Source organism: Archocentrus centrarchus, chromosome 15 (assembly GCF_007364275.1).
Source record: "Archocentrus centrarchus isolate MPI-CPG fArcCen1 chromosome 15, fArcCen1, whole genome shotgun sequence".
NCBI classification, from domain to species: domain Eukaryota; kingdom Metazoa; phylum Chordata; class Actinopteri; order Cichliformes; family Cichlidae; genus Archocentrus; species Archocentrus centrarchus.
The window spans coordinates 4,538,902-4,556,465 of NC_044360.1; the positions used below are offsets into that span (position 1 = coordinate 4,538,902).

Consider the following 17,564-nt stretch of genomic DNA (forward strand, 5'->3'; position numbering starts at 1 on the left):
CATAATGTCGCTACAAGAAATGGCACTATGAGTCAATCTGCAGAGAATTTAGTGGCAGAAATCCTAAATAATGAGTAGCTAATTAACACCCTGGCAAATGCATTGGCCAACATAATGCTAGCAGCAGTGTTCCTAATCATACTACTGATGAATAGTTTTATTTAGTGAATCTCTCAGGTCAGACAGCTCCTGCGTATCAAGCTAACAATAAGCAGAACATGCCTTCCACATCCACATCTCAGATTCTAGACAGGGCCTGTTGTTGTGGAGGGTGCCTGTGCATGTTTTGCGTAATGTTAGCTTGCATGCAGGAGCTGTCTGACCTGAGAGGTTCGCTGCATTTGGTCTTCCACGATGAAACAGTGAAGATGAACTGCAGATTGACTCGTAGTGCCACTTCTTGTAGCGATATTATGTGCTTTACATAACGAAAACACTAGATGGCGCAGGAGCTTCCGTGACCTCAAACAATGTCCAAATTAGGGGCCGCATCCTGCGAAGGACCCGGCCCCTAATTTGGACATTGTGCGTCGATATATTCTGTATGCCGGGAACTCGCGCACTGAGAAACGTTCCACGGTGCAAAGTGCGATTAAAATGCGTTAAAATTTTTAACGCGTTAATTTCCCCATAATTAATTAATCGAAATTAACGCGTTAAAGTCCCACCCCTAATATATATATATATATATATATATATATATATGTGACAAATCGGCAAGATATACCGGTAAGTGACTTAACAACTAGTCCAATAACCACCTCAACACTAATGACGGCCATAGTGTTCCTGATTAAACTACATATCACATGGTCATCTGCAAACCAGTGTTAATTTTGACAGCAAATTTTGATTTAGTTTTAGTCATAGTCTTTTGACGAAAATGTAATTAAGTTTTAGTCATAATTTAGTCATCTGAATAGTTTTACTGTTAGTCGACGAATTATCGTAAGAATACAGTGGACTAAATCTACAGTCGATTCAGAAGACTAAAATATAAAGGGTGTAAAATATAAATGCTCTGAACCCTCAATCCGCAATTTGGGGACAAAGGCAGCTGCAGGCAATATTTAACAGTCCTTGTGTAGGTTCACCTACAGAAGCCTTATCATGACTTTTACTTCTAGGTACATCTTGTTGAGCAAAGGCTCTTTCTTCCATAATGTTGGCTTGAGCTGAACTAAACAGTGAGTGAGTTTGGGCTCTCTGGGAGGTAGAGACACACAGCTGTAAAAGAAAGTGGTGCTCTTATTTTATATCACAAGACGTAATGAGAGGTTTACAGAGAAAATGAGCCTGAGCACACAGCCTTTTAACACCTACACAAAGATGTGTAAATGCACCGTAACTCAGTCCTTATCCTCAAATACTGTTTGGTGGTTAGATGGGCCACGTGAGGACGCAGACTGCAGCTCTGATTGTACAGATCATGGTACAAGAGTACAAGTGAGGCTGTAATACCCCCAGGTGCCAATGTTTCCGTCTAGAAAGCAAGCGAGTACACTCCAGGACAACCCTAACCATGACAAACGTGTTATGAAAATTGTTTAGGAATCACTGGTCTGTCTGCGGTTTTAAAAAAAAAAAAGTCATCATAACAAAAACAGCCAGAATGTGTATAAAACATGCATGCTTCCTGTCAGATACTAAAATCTATGTTCTCCTCTGAGGGCCTAAAATTTCTAACCAGACATCCAACATGTTGTCAGCTGCAGCTCTGAATGTTGGTGCGGGTGCATTTGATTTTGTGTGTGTGCAGGATAAGGTGAATGGTATAGTCAGAGGAAAAGGACACTAATGCCCGGCATACACACACACACACACACACACACACACACACACACACACACACACACACACACACACACACACTTCATCCAGATTTGACAAGGTTAGTTAATCATCTGTCATGGGGACAGAGGAACGGACAGACTCCCCTCTCCTCTGTCCGTCCTCCATCTCTTCCTTTCTATTTATCCCTCCATCTCCTCCTCTACTCCTTCATCGTCTCTCTGACCAAGGGCAACTGTCCTTTTCCACCGATATTAACCTTGTATATCTCACCACATGCTTTTATCTTTTTTTTTTTTTTCTGTCAGCCTGTCTTTGTTTCTGTCTCTCTCGCTCTTTTTCCCCCACTGTCCCTGTCTTGCCATCCCATCCTCTTTACAATGCTATAAGCGCAGGCCTTTTCCCCGTCCTGGTAGGGACAATGCTGTCTCTCTATCATCATCCTGCACTTGAATCGGCCACACATCATTGCCTCCCAACCGTTTAACCCAAGGTAAATCTAGTGGTCCCTTTTATAAAGAAAGATGGAGAAAATGGATATAAACAGGAATGATGGACAGATGACACAAAAGAAGGTGATGACAAAGAGTCGGTGCAGACTAACAGGCGAGGAGTAAAAGAGAAAAAAATAAAGGGTAATGTGTAAGGAGATAAAGACAGATGGATATAAGCGTGGAGAAGGACAAGTGAGTGTCTTTATATGATCAGTGCAGTCAGTGGAAAAAAGGTGGATGATATTAGCCTGTTAACAAATCTAAAGAGGAAAAGAAAAGAAATATTTAGAAAGGAAAACATAAAAGTATAAGACGAGAACATTGTGTAACATTGTGGGGTTTTATTTGTTTTTGTTTGTTTCTTTTGGGTTTTTTTGTTTTGTCAGTTTCTCTGTTATCCCTTTAACAGCGGGCGATCGCTGCTGAAGCACCCGTTACTTGCCCTCAACAGCGGCGAACAGCTGATTGAGACGTGGCGCATCAGCGCGGAGTCAGCTGATCAAAGGAACGTTGCTCAGCTGGCTTTTTACCGTAACTCTGCAACAGTTTGTCCTATCGAAAAAATGCAAACGGTTCCTGAAAGCCCAGAAATTGCACGCCACAGCCATATAGGGGTATTACGGTATTTGTTGCCAGAAGTCCGCGAACGGTGGCACTTTTGAAGTATGTTGTGCCATGGCCAATGCATTGGGAGTAAAAGGGTTAATATGTCTTCGTGTCCTTTGATATAATTCTATTTGAAAATCTTGATAAATAAAGTGTTAAAAAAATACAGACTTGACCTCTGACTCTGAATGTCCACCTAATCCATAACACGGGGTCGCTACGACCCCTCCTGTGTTTGGTGCACTTACAGGAAGGTGGCCCCCATGTGGCTCTTTTGGGCTGGGTCAACAGGAACACACTAACAAAACCATCCACCAGGCCTGGCCCCGGGGTGGTGACCGGGTAACCCCGTCCCAGGCAAGGTGATTTGTTCCCTTGATTTGTTCTCCGTAGAGGTCCTTGAGTTACACACAGTCTGGCCTCTCAACAAGGACCGATTTGCCTGGAGAGACCCTACCAGGGCCAAATTACTCCCAACAGCACAGCTCACTGGATCACTCAGACACACAAACCCCTCCCCACCATGATAACATGACAAAGAAAAGGAAAGCAAATTGTTGATAGGAAAGAGATGAAGAGATGAGATGAAAAAGAAATTAGATACATTTAAATGGGAGAAGGGGGGGTGGGGAATAAAGAGGTAAAGAATGTAAAAAAAAGAATATAAAAGAAGGCAAGTGGAATATGATGTGAAGCATATGAAGAACATATTAAAGAGGTGTCAGGAAGAGAACTAGATCTATGGAGTAGGGAGAGAAACAGCAGGGAAAATGTGAACAGGGGATGTTAAAGAGACCACGAGAAAAGCCAAAAAAGACCGAGTGGAAAAAAAAAATAAAGCCAAAAAGAAAGAAGAGAAAGTGCATTAGAGGCTGTCCTGTATGGAGGCGTAGAGAGGCGTGCATCTATCAGCGCCACGCTCCCTGCAAAAACCCGCCAGGGACAGAGACACCAGTCAACTCAGGAAATAAGAAAATGATTAAGAGCGATTTAATGTCATGCCGCCGCCAAGCCAAAACGCACATCTGTCACCGCGAGACTGATGCCACTGCACCTCCTTCTCACTTCTCCCTCCCTCCCTCACACTCCAACAGTCACTCACTCATTCACTGCGCTCTCCTGTCGCTGATGTGTTTTTCCTCTCCAGACCCGTACCTTCCAGAACCCTTCAAATCACACACCTCCACTTACATACACTTTCCTGTGGGTTCATCCAACACACACACACACACATACTGACTGCTGGATTATGCACTATGATTATTTCCATATGAAGCAAAACAAAGTGTGGAGGAACTGCTGACAGACGGGTTCCCAAACATACAGATGCACAAAAATATATTCAGCTACAGTAACACTAGCTTTGGAAAAAAGGAAAAGCTGCATATTGAAATCCTGTTCATACTACATGTGCACTTTCAGTTTTCTTTGCTTCAGTGTCCGGCTGGTGACCACAAGATCTAAATCACAGCTTCCAAACACTGCCCCCATCAGGCAGCTTGTGGCTATTACAATGCTGTAGACTGCTGGTTGCAGCTTGCACAAAGTCACATTTTCAGTGAAAGGTTAAGAACAGGGACACCCACCAAAGTGTCTTTAAATTAACTTTGATTTGATTTTACAGACACACACACACACACACACACACACACACACACACACACACACACACACACATGCACACAACACTGTTTGCTGATGCTCATCAAAAATACACAAAGTTATTAACCCCCGTGACCTTTGCACTTACCATTGCACTTCCCTCCATTGACGGGGTCGCCATAGTAACCAGGCATGCAGGTCTGGCAGTGTGTCCCTGCCGTCAGGTTTCCACATTGCTCGCACACGCTGCTGTTCACACACCTGCTGTGACCGTTACACTGGCATACTGGGAGAGAAAACACATACATACATACATAAATGTGAATAAATGTAATAAAATGCACATTATTTTCAGTTTGTTATATTCACTAAACAACAGCCCTACAATAAATACCTTCATGAAGTTTATCATTTTTATTTTTTAATGTTTTAAACAGGTGTTGAGCATTATACTGAAAGGTGTTTCTAATATTTTGTCTATCTCGGTCACATAAATAGGGCGTGCCATTATTACTGCCATCGGGATCATTACTGATGGTCAGAATTACTTTGCAGTTGCTCATTTAAAGGTGAAGAAGGTATCATTTCCAAATGCACGCTTCCTACTTCAAGTCTAGCTGCAGATAAAACACCACAGACCGTAAAGACTACACCATTCGTGTAAAGTGGGACACTCAATTACAGGGTATGAAAGGTGAGTGCACACAGCTTAATCTCAATGTCATCGGCTCCAGCCTGCTATCGTGGGTCACTCACCGGGGCACTGGATAAAGGCCCAGTTGTAGCCTCTATCTGACGAACAGAGACCCTGATCCACCACCATATCCCTGTCTCGCAGTCTGTCCCGGTCTCTGGGCCCAGTCTTCGCAGTCACAGGTTTTAGGGGGCCTCTGTAGGAGCCCTCCATGCAAACACCCCTCCCGGTGTTACTGGGATCCCCACACCAACCACACTCCACCCTCTCCAGACACTCGGCACACGTCCTCAGGCCTGAACAGTTCGGGGCTGATAGGTAAGAGATGCAGAGACAAAGATGGGAGAAGGAATATTTTAAAAAATAAATAAAACCAAATGCTAACTTGCACCCAACCTTATACAAGCATGGATACTTTATTATACTTTATTTAAGAAGCAGCAAAAAACTGCAGTTCCTCTAATAGAAACTTTAGGTTGGCTTCAAAATGAGTACATCCTCATGGACTTAAAATGCCCAACATAAGAGCAGAAATAAACACTTTTGCTGTCTGGTTCATATCTAATTCTCCCTTCTTAACAACTGTAAGGACAGGGTTCAAGCCAGCGGTTGATCACTGGGCTGAGAATTTCACTGGATAAGGGGGAACCAAGAAATCTAGTTAGCATTAGCTTGAAATATCATCATATGCAAATATGTCAGTTATGTCTACGATAAAAGAGAAAATCTATAGAGATGGTTTTCATCTGAGATCAATAATACTCAGATGGTACCATTTAGAATTTTCTAATTTTCTCCAACTCGTCATGGAAAGTCACTGTCATGGCAGTTTGCAGTTGTCCCACAGCACACGTTTGTAGACGAATTGATCACATCTGATAATCATGGAGATTCTTTTAAACCCAACAGATGTTGATCGAACACTCATTCTAAAGTGTATGCCAAGAGAATATCATTTACCACCCCTCATTTCTTTAGCCAGACTTTCTTGTATTTTTTTAAAGTGGTCTTGAGCAGTAGTTCTCCAGGATTTCTGAAGGTCTTTTAAAGTTTTCCTTCAGATTCTGCCTGCTTTTCACTCATTTTCAGTGTAGCTCTTATACCTGACTGTCTTTCTTGTTGGTCACATCTATGACCTTTAAATCATTCAAGTATTAAAAAGGCACCTAACTCAAGGGATGATCCAGATACGCACAACTTGGCAAAGAAGCAATTTTAAATTGTATTTTTAGGCATGTTGTTACCAGCAGCCTGTCACAAAAACCATTCGTTCCCATTTCTTTGGTTGAATCTCCAAAAAGATGCCAAAGACAACACAGTTTGGCAGGCATAAAATAATATTGGAGCACCAATAAGGTGATTCCCAAAGAGCTGTTAGCCAAAAACCTGGCATGGTGTGCAGTGTGAGGAAACTGGAAAAAAGAAGAAACAGCTGGCCTTAAAAATAAACTATCTACGGCACATGAACAGCATCTCAAAGTCACATCTTTAAGAAATAGGACATTTGATTCAAGCTTACTTACACAGCAACAAATCACCTCAACAGTCTCATGCTGCTCTGTACTGTAAGATAAAGATCCCGCAGTATCAGAAAGAAAACCCCAACAATCAACAAAGACCTGACAGATGAGACGGGTCCCTCAGCCGATTCATCTACTGTTCACCTAAAAAGGTGGCCGTCGAGGGGAAACGGCTGAGGCACGATAAATTACACCAGAGCTGGACTGAAACAAATCCGTGGCAACAGGTCTGATCGAGTGATGAACCCAAACTGGAATCATCAAATCATTGATATGTATGCAGGCTGTCAGGAGAGAGTTACAACAGTGATTGTCAACCGATTAATAACTAATGATTAAATGCAAAGTGACTCTATTGAATGCTTAGGTAAATGAGTATAAGACAGCAGTTAGCACAGTTTCCAACTCAAAACCTTTTAAAGCTGTTGGACTATTACTGCATACTTCAACAGCAGTGTTATCTTTACTGTTTGAGTGTGTGAGAGACGATCTAACAGCCGCCTTCAACACACATTTGGATCGAAAACTCCTTAAAGGCCCGTTCTATCCATATTCTGCCTTTTATACTTAAATTTCCCCCCAACAGCTTGACTAAAAGCATAAACACAATAAAAACCTCCTGGGATGTGATCTTACCCCCCCTTCTAATATTCTTTGCATCTTTTGCCTTCACCTTTTCTTTGACCCCCAACATTTAGAAATAAATTGCCACACTGTTCCACATGTTCAGAAAAGCATTTGTATTCATAAAGTGGAGGTGACATTCAAAAAACACTTTACTGGTGCAAATTAAAAATGACATTTTTTTTTTTTTAAAGGTATGGCATTTAATAGTTGTAAGAGAAAACTGAAAATCTCCATACGGAAGCTTATTTTGTTCACCAAACACTGCAAAGAACGGGCGATAGGTGACGAGCATGAGGTTTTTTTTCTTTTTTTCTCGAGACTCTGGCCTTCCAAAGTTAACTCTACCGCATGTTTTTGAACCTCAGTCTTGTTTTGCTCTTGTTCTCCACTTCAGCTCATCTTCTTGTCACGATGAATTTTAGTCTACAAAGCCGGGGCGGGAGCACACGCTCACAAAGAGACTTTGTGGGTATCTTGCCGTGTACACAGGAAACCAAAAGGAGTGACGCGAGGTGTTGTTTTCTCATAGCCCAGCGAGATGATGTGAATGCGTAAAATTTGAATTTTCACCGGAATTCTTTTTGAACATGAGGCATTTTCACAAGCCACAGATGTTCTAGCCGAACCAGCGTCTGTTTCCCCCTCCATGTGTTCCTGCTTGAAATATACTCCTCGTCCTCTGTGTGTTTGCAAGCTCCACCGTTGCATTATTCAGCTGCAGCAATGCTGATTCATTTGTTCTCTCTCCCACTTTGTAATTACTAACTTCTGCTCCCCCTCTTTCAGATTCACTCTTTATCTCCTCTCTGCCACCGTCTTCTCCTCCTTACTCCGTTTCCATTCACTAAGCCATCTCCGCATCTCTTGCTCATTCTGTGCTGCTTTTTTCATACCCTGTTTTACATATTCTGTCATTTTGATTTAATTTGATTTTTTTTTTCCATTTATTCCTCTAAAACCCTTTTAGGCACAAATGAAATCACAAACGATGGAGCCGCTCTACTTTTCCTTCATCCTCTCTTTTTGTCCGCTCTCCCACTGCGCTCTCTTCCCTTTTTACTTTCACCTCCCCTTAGTTCATCTCTATTTGCCCTCCTCTTCTTACAGCTCACTTGATCTTTCACTAAAGTCAGTAGTTCAAAGAAAGGCAGTTCAACTGAATATCCCTAATCCACGACATGGTAGGGTTTCCTGTGACAGAAAAGCACACATTTACATACCCAAGAGCAGACTCTAATATCCAATAAATATACCAGGCCTGTTTACCATTTGAAAATATGAGTCCATTGCTTTAAAGTTGTTGGCAGCTCTTTGTAACCACCACAATTTTCTTCTTCTGCCAAATCTTTGTCTTTTTCATTGAAAGGGAATTTTTGATTTAGTTTGATTTATTAGATCCAATCTGCACTCATTTTGTGAAAGCCGCCGTTTATCCCTCCAGGTCAGACACGCAGGGCCAGGCCACAATTTTTGCTTCAATCTTAGAAATGCTCAGTACACACTTCCTGCACAATCATCCCTGACACTATGACATCAACTCTTACTTTTTTACACTTGCCTGCAAACTGTCTGTCTGTCATTACTCTTTGCTTCTGAATTATTCTAAAAATTGAAAATGGTTAATGGATCCAGATAGTTTTGTAAAACTTGTCACCAAAACTTTATGGATACATTTCATATGCTAACTTGGAATTTTGTTTCGTATACTAGGTTATATACAAGGTTATATATATATATATATATATATATATATATATATATATATATATATATATATATATATATATATATATATATATAAAACAAGTAATGATATGTAATGAATGCTACACAATCTAGCCTCATGAGATACTGATTAAAAAAAAAATACACAAAACTTTCCTTTCAAAATATCCTGAATTTTTAACATCTTATTTGGCTCTCACTTTTCTGAACCGTGATGAGGATAAAGCAGCTCAACACTTTGGACCTGTCAGCATAAGTCACGGATAAGCTCGTGTCTCTACCTCTTCTTCAAATTTGATCCAATCTAAACCAGTTATGGACCATAAGCCAGACAAGAAGCAACCAAATTACTGTCGCTGTTCTCACTCGTTTTGTGCCTGCGGATTCTTGTTTAACAATTATTTGCACAATTTGGAAGTTTCAAGACTCAGACTCAATCACAGAACTTAAACCTCACAAAAAGTGAGATGTGACTGTAGTGCAAGGTAATTTCTTCACAACAGCTAGAATCCACCACCTTGGCCCGGGCCTTTCTGTGTGGAGTTTGCATGTTCTCCCCGTGTCTGCATGGGTTTCCTCCAGGTACTCCTGTTTCCTCCCACAGTCCAAAGACATGCAGTTACTGGGGTTAGGGTTAATTGGTGATTGTAAATTGAATGGTTGTCTGTATCTCTGTGTTGCCAGTTGACAGGCCAGAAACCTGTACAGGGTGTATCCTGCCTCTTGCCCTATGACAGCTGGGATAGGCTCATGGATGGATGGATGGATGCATGCATGCATGGATGGATGGATGGATGGATGGATGCATGCATGCATGGATGGATGGATGCATGGATGGACAACTAGAATCCTATTTTAACAAAGCCATGCAAGATTCTTTCAGACTGATGAAAAAAGTTTGCCAAATGTTTTGAGAAAAAAATAACTGCCTGTTTATTACAAACATATCAATGATTCTAAGACACACAGAGGAGTGGATGATCACTTGGGTTCCTTAAAACAGTCTTCTGCACAGTTAATCTTAGCTGCCTCCCTGCACACGCACTGCAAGCTGCACTTTTAGTTCCTGACTGCAATTAATTTGTGAAATGTGTCAAAATCAGTGAGAGCAAATGGACCAAATAGTTCAGGCATCAGCCTTAATGCCACGAATATGATAAAACAGGCCCAGTGGACCCCGAATGGCACAAGTAAGAGCAGTTCAGATAGAAATGAGACTGTAGAAGAAAACAAATTCAAATATGGACAGAAAATATTGAGTCCTTAGATGTTCACTTACATAATAAGGGTTTGCATGGATAATTTACCTGCTATGTTCTCTTGCCTGAGCCTTTTCTAATTTTAATAGCATTTCCAATTATCTGGCTTCATCTGTGTTCCACATGGAAAGAATTTAAAGAGGTTATTGCCTCACGAAGTATTGGGATTCAGAGTAGATGAAGATGAGAGAGAGAAAGAAAAATAGTGCCTACAGGGTTTACAAGTCCTTAGTTTTACTTAACAGCACCAAAGATCTAGCTGTACCATTTGCTATTACATGACATTAGCTCCAGGCTATTTTTAGAGAAAATGTCCTCTTGGATGATGCCTGTATTCCACATGTGGGTGGAAGAAGGAAAAGAGGAAAAAGAAGAAAAAAAAAGTGAGCTAATCATGGTTCACCGATAAAACAGTGGACCAGTGGCCTTTTTTTTTTTTTTTCTTTTTGAATATTTGTCAGGATTAAAATAGAAGTACAACTTCACACACATCAAACTGCGTAAAATGCTTATATTCCTCTAATGTAATAATCTGCTCTCACTCACTCAGCCAATGGTAATGGGTAAGCAAAGATATAGAATTTTGATTTCATGCCGTTTCTCTTGTTACTCTCTTATGTGTTTATACACCACTGTGCATTTAATCATGATTTATTATTAATTGCTGGCTTTCTTCCACAGAGAGCCTCTCTTGCGCCCCGCGTCCCCAACCAGACACGGCAGATGGCCGCCCCTCCCTGGGGCCCTCCCTGAGCCTGGTTCTGCTGGAGGCTTCTTCCTGTTAAACAGGAGTTTTTCTTTTCCACTGTCACCAAATGCTCGCTCATGGGTGATTGTTGAGGTTTTTTCTAGATTATTGTAGGATCTTTGCCTTACAATATAAAGCACCTTGAGTCGACTGTTATTGTGATTTGTGGCTATATAAATAAAATTGAATTGAAACTAATTAAATTGACCTTCATAGCTGTTAAAATATGAGTTATGGATGGTAAATGCACAAGGATGATGCTGCTAGATTCAAGACTGAGCAAATCATTTTAAAAGCTTACTAGTGGTCTGTGAAACTTAGTCTGGCTTATCGTGCTGTTCTTTTTGTTTTCTTCTCACCTATACAAACACAATGGATTTTCATATTAAAATTGTCATGTAGCGCTGTGGTGGGCAAGGCAGAGGAGCCCAAAGCAGGACTCACCAGGCCAGAGCTGAATTCAGAATTCAGTTTTAATCACTTGACCAAAATACATAAATAAAGCTGGACGGGTGCCAGCAGCAGAGATTCAAATGACACGATGACACGACAAAGGACTGACGAAAGCACAGACAATATATTCGTACCAGGTACTGGGCTAACAGGAAACAGCTGGGAGAGAAACACAGGAAGCAAAGCTAAACCTAAAGCACAAGGACCAAAGACATGCCAAAATAAAACAGGAAGAAACTAAACACAGAGACCAGGACTGAGACACACGAACTTGACACAAAGACAGAGGCTGAACAATGAACACAAATACCAGACACCAGCACAACCTGAAACACAAAAATAATCCACAGCCAAAAAATAGAACAGGAATCCAAAATAAGAACCAAAATAGGAAACATGATATAATACATTTATCAAAGAACAAAAAAATGCAAAACACTGGGCAAACCACCCAGGATCATGACAAAAATGGCTAAACTTTCACATAACAAGGTCAGCGTATGCACAAGTAATCACTTCCACCTGCTCCAAATGCTCAGTTTCACATATTTTAACTCTTGGATCTGTATGACATCAAAGAGCGGGATCTTGATGCATGCTCAATAATCCAGATTAAGGAAATCCCAGAAAATTGATTCTGTTTATCTGGACATAACATTTTCAGTGGGAAAAAATGTTTCGTCACTTATGCAAATGACTTCTTCAGTTTCAGCTGACTGCAGATTTTCCCAGCCTTCAGTAAGGACATCATCATCATCATCATCATCCTTCCAGAAGACAAGGGTGGGTGCAGAGTGTTGCTAAAGCAGACAGACTATCATGAGAAAATGTTGGCACAGCTTAGTGATAAAAATACTTATAAGCCCCTGAAACGAGCCCCTGGTAGTGGTGACAGGAAAAAAGGTGATTGGCTGAAGCAGGTAGAACAGGACAGCAGAACCGACAGGCCTCATACTGCAGATTATACCCAGGGAAGCTACACCAAGTCTGTGTGGTTTACCGTCCATCGTCAGTAAGATCAACTCTGTTTCTGGCTTCGGTCCTCTACCTGTTGGTAGGCAGCTTCAAACTCCATATTTGGAACACCTTGGATTTTGTGGAGGTGGTGACAGCCATCATTATGGAGGCAGATGAAACCATGGTCTCTTATGTTATGCCGATCCACACTTGTGTTCCAGTTACCAGAAGCAGTGGAGGTAGTTCGCAAGAGATTACAGGATGACCCCCACCCTCAGCAACAGGGCAAACCTTATCACTGACCAAGTGTGTCTGCTCTTGGAACTGCGGGTCGGCACTGCAGGCAGAAACATGGGTGTCCCATGGTTACCCAGTTTCACCTATTGTGGCTAACTTGTATATTGGAGGAAGTGGCTCTGATATCCTGTCCTGGAACACCTTCAAGCCACTGGTTCAGGTCCATGGATGATACCTGGGTGAAAATCAGATCTCAGGATGTACCACAGTTTGCCAATGGGGGGCATTCGAAAGTTGATGTGCATCATAAACAAATGCATACAGATCAGCATTTAAGGTTTGACTCTCACTGGAGCACAAACTGGGTGTCATCAGGATCTCTTAGTGAATAGTAATTATGTCCATCGATCAGAGGTCATGACATTATCAAGTGTTTGGGTCAAAGAGAGGTGACATCCCAGGCACTGAAGCCCATCATTTCAGGCAGTGGATAGACTGAGGTGCTGCACCAAGGCCCAGTATAAGATAAATAAGGATTATTCTGAACTATGAATCATGCAAAGCAACTCTTATAATGCCCAACAATAAAAATATGGCTCTGGGGGGGATGAGAAAATTATGTTTACTTTAAAGAGAACAGAAAATATAACATGGATAACTTGGAAAAAAAACTTATTAGGTAATTAAGTAATGTATATTTTATTTTACACCTCCAATATAAAATTAAATTAAAAGTAAATTGATTTTTTTTTTTTAATTTGTTCTGGCCAAAGTCGGGGAATACTGGATCTGCTGGGTTTTTGTCAAGAAGAAGAGACATAAACGCAGTAACTAGGTCAAAACCAAGAGAACATGTTTGGATCTCACACATCAGTCACTAAAAACTTTTTAAAGTTCCTATCATCACTTGGAGACTGAGAGCCTTTAAAGTTCTGTCAACAACAAACATTAAGCTCTGCATTTCCTCAACGATGGCTGCATCAGCAGCTGGAAATGAAATAACACCCACCAAATACTTCATGCAATGAGCAGAAAGAGTACATTTCTACTCTGTGTTTCTTCCATCACCTTCCTCACTGAAATCAGGATTAGTTGTCTTCACTGACAGAAATCATCCAGAGGATACCGAGACAACAGATGACAACAGTTTTGAGGAATTTATGCCATCTACACTGTTGCAAAGAAAGGACTTTTTGTTCCTGAAGGGGGAATTTTCACCTTATCAAAAATCCTGTGCACAATTGTCTCTGTGCCACATTCTGTTCATCACATTGGATCTGATATCTGGTGTCCCTGGATAGCGCCGATCGTCTGGCTTCATCTCGTGTAATCCATTTGCTCCTACGATGCTTGACAGTTACCATCGCTGAAGCCAGAAGAATGCAGATCTGTAAGCCTCCATGCATAATACATCAAGTCTAGAACCCGTAAGCTGTCTTCCCCCTTTGCTCTTCTCCAAGCAGATGAAACCCCCAAACGCCACACAGAAAACATGTGGGATAGACAGAAAACACACCCACACACCCACACACACACACACACACACACACACACACACACACACACACAGATTTGATGATTTCTGATGATTTCCTCAGAGAAAATAAGGCGATTTCTCGATATCAGCTCCAACAACATGATTACCATCTGGTTTGTGTGTGTATGCGGACAAGAAGATAGTAAGTGAACAAAAAATTTTTAACTCCTGTACACTGTAATGTACACAATTATGCTTGGTGTGGTACTGCAGCAGAGGACTGAGGTTTTTATCTCTGTAGTTATTTGTAATATTCAAATAAATTACACTTTGCTCCTCATACAGTAAGATAGTACATCTCCATCCATCCATCCATCCATCCATCCATCCATCCATCCATCCATCGTCTTGTGCTTATCCAAAGTCAGGTCACAGCAACAGCAGGCTAAGCAGGATATTCCACTCATCCTTCTCCCCAACTACAATTTCCAGTTCATCCCAGGGGATTCCAAAGTGTTCCCAGGCCATGAGATACGAGATACATAATCTCTCCAGTAGCTTCTGGGTCTACCCCAGGGTTTCCTCCCAGTTGGGGAGGAGGCATCTAACCATGGAAATCATGGAATTAGCTTAAATAAAACAATGATTGTGAGGATAAGGTGTGGACCTTTATCTCTGAAAATGTTGGCTTTATTTTATGCGCAAGAAAAGAAGCCTAAATTTCAAAAAATCTCGAAAATCTCGAGGCGCTGAGTGCTTCTACGTCCATGTTATGCAGATTCTTTTCCTTCTAATTTGCCAAAAGTTCAAGGGTTGGTAATGTTCTCAAATAAATTCAGCTACAGCTATATATAGTGACAGAGCACTGTTAAACAGGAAATGAGCAAGAATTTGATTTTTATCGTGGCAAAATAAATGTTGACTGCACAATTTAGTGTGTATTCAATAAAGGCAGCATCTGCATTTAGACTGGTTTGATTCTCCAGTTCTAATATTGCCTCTATGTGGCAAACCAACAAACCAACTAACCTAAAGGGAAAGTGGCTCATAAAGACCTCAGATACAGAGTGAAGTACCTGTTTTGTGTCCTATACAGAGGAAACTCAGGCACTTACAGATATGAGTCCCCTGTGATTAGTTTTCAGGACAGTTGCAGCAATAAACAAATGAATTAAAAAAGTTTTCATGAAAATGTATTTGAACATTTTAGAAAAAAAATACTCCATTCTTTACTTTTTGTTGCTATTATAAATGATAATAATAAAGACCAAAAAAGAAGTATTAATTGGGACTGTTTCGAAATGTTGCAGTAAATCCCTGGAAGAAATTAAAATAGAAAGGCACATTTACCAATAAGTAATATATACAATTTACTGTGGAGACTGGAAGAATACTGTACACTCTTTCTCTTACAGTATTAAGCGTGTTGAGGCAAGTGTTGTGTTGTGAGGTGTGGTGTGTGGTGCCATATAAATAAACCTGAACTGAACTGAAAGCCTGTATTTTTACCCAAACACTTTGGGGGCTCTTCAGCAGAGTGCAACTGTTCAACAATTTTGCAACCAAATCAGGAAGAGGATAGCACTTTTGTTGCCATCTGCAGCCACTGTCAAGTACCTGAAATGAGGGATAATGGAAGAAGCAGACAAACTGCAGAAACTCTACAGTAAAAGAAAAGGCCTCTTTGTCAGAGGTGGCAAAGAAAAGCTAAAAAGTGACAGCAACACAAACTGAAAGTCAAACAATAGTGCATATACTTGATGGAGAGAGAGTGCTGTAACAGTCTGTAAAACAGCAGGAATTACTGCTTTAAATATTAAACTACTTCAATGTAAATGCATTAGCCTAAATTAGCTCCAACCCAATCAGCTACAAGTACAATTTGTTTGCTCTGAGGGCAGGTCTCTTATTTGTAAGGTAACCCAGTCTTAAGTGTGTTGTTGTTGTTATTTCATTGAAGGACTACTACCTACTGCAGTCAGTGCTGTTGTTATTGGTTGGACTACTCATGATTTCATCACTGTTTTCTCAAGTCGGCATCCTCCATCTTCTCTGCATTGCTAACTAGTCTGCAATCTCCTCCTGAGAGCTTAACAGTGAATCACAACATCCCCGGGTTCACCCCCCCCACAATACCTTCATGTCGATGTTGCTTTTGCTGCCCATATCGTGTCCTGCTGGCTTATCCAGATCCACTGCCCTGCAGTGTCTGCTGCTGACAAATCTTTGATTGATGATGATGTAAGCGATATTTGTGCTGCACCCCAGCGTGTTTCAGCCTAACTGTAGATGTTGCAACACAGGCGCTGCAGTCAATCTCTGTGGGTTCTCCACTTCCACAGTTGACAGTTAGGCATCTGCTGCCACATTCAGGTATGAAGTATGAACTTAGAGAACTTCTCAACAGAGCCTTCCCATGGCACTGTTAGCTCTGCGATATAAACTATTTCATAACACAAAGTCATAGCTGTTAGTACAATTAGACTGTGATTAAAAATCAGCTTACCAAGAAAAGAGCTTCCAAAACATTCCAACTTTGACATTTTGGAAGTTAATTATTTCAACATGTTTGGCTGTAGAGCGTGCAGTCAGCCTCTGGCTTACATGAAATATGGGAACGATACAGAAAGCCTGCAGCCAAATCAATGTGATACAGAAATAACCCAGTTCAAATTGGATCATCAGACAAGCAATAGATTGTTTTTAATCGTTTTTGGGAAGCGGTTTCCAATGGCAGGCCGTGAACCCTTCAGCTGTTGACTGCAGGTCTTTGAACAATAAACAAGAAATGATTTATCTTTAAACACGTGAAACAGAAAGCTGTGTATGAAAGGTTATGCTGTACCAGTTTAGTTCATTCAGAGCAAATGTGTGAGAGCTAAGAATGGTGATTAACCACAATTATAATTTATTAAGATATACTTTTTTTTTCAATGTACAATATGGGTCACAAAGTGCATTTGTTAACCAATTATTGCAACATAATGCTAATGCAAAAGCAGCGAGGAGGGTGGGGCTTGCCCATTATCTTAACCAGTCCAGTGTTTCTGTTTCAGTGATCTGAACACTCTGATATCCTGATCACTGATATACCTTCCACAGAATAGCTGCCGCATCACTAAATGATTTCCCTAATCAGGCCATACAGGAACAGCTGACTGTCTCCACCGCTCCACTTTCCCTTAGCATGACCCATGCTAAGTCCTTAGCTTGGCCAATGCTCTGGCTCGGCTCTACAGCTGCTTCAAGGAAAACAACGTTGCCTTGTTTGTTCAGCATTACTTTATTGATTTTATTGCTTTGAAGGTAATCTGGTGCTCTTATAATTACATGATTCCTCTCCATCAACACCTTCAGAAAAAACCAAGGTAATT

General features: G+C 41.0%; 1 protein-coding gene across 1 annotated transcript in view; it reads right to left on the reverse strand.

Annotated features, from left to right (window-relative positions):
• The window catches only part of atrnl1a (attractin-like 1a), a 325,565-nt gene that overhangs the window by 199,514 nt on the left and 108,487 nt on the right, over positions 1-17,564 (reverse strand). The window contains exons 19-20 of the mRNA XM_030748010.1: positions 5,250-5,498; positions 4,642-4,779 (exon numbers count right to left, since the gene is read on the reverse strand). Of these exons, the coding sequence (XP_030603870.1) occupies positions 4,642-4,779; positions 5,250-5,498 (387 nt within the window). The remainder of the gene's footprint in view (positions 1-4,641; positions 4,780-5,249; positions 5,499-17,564) is intronic.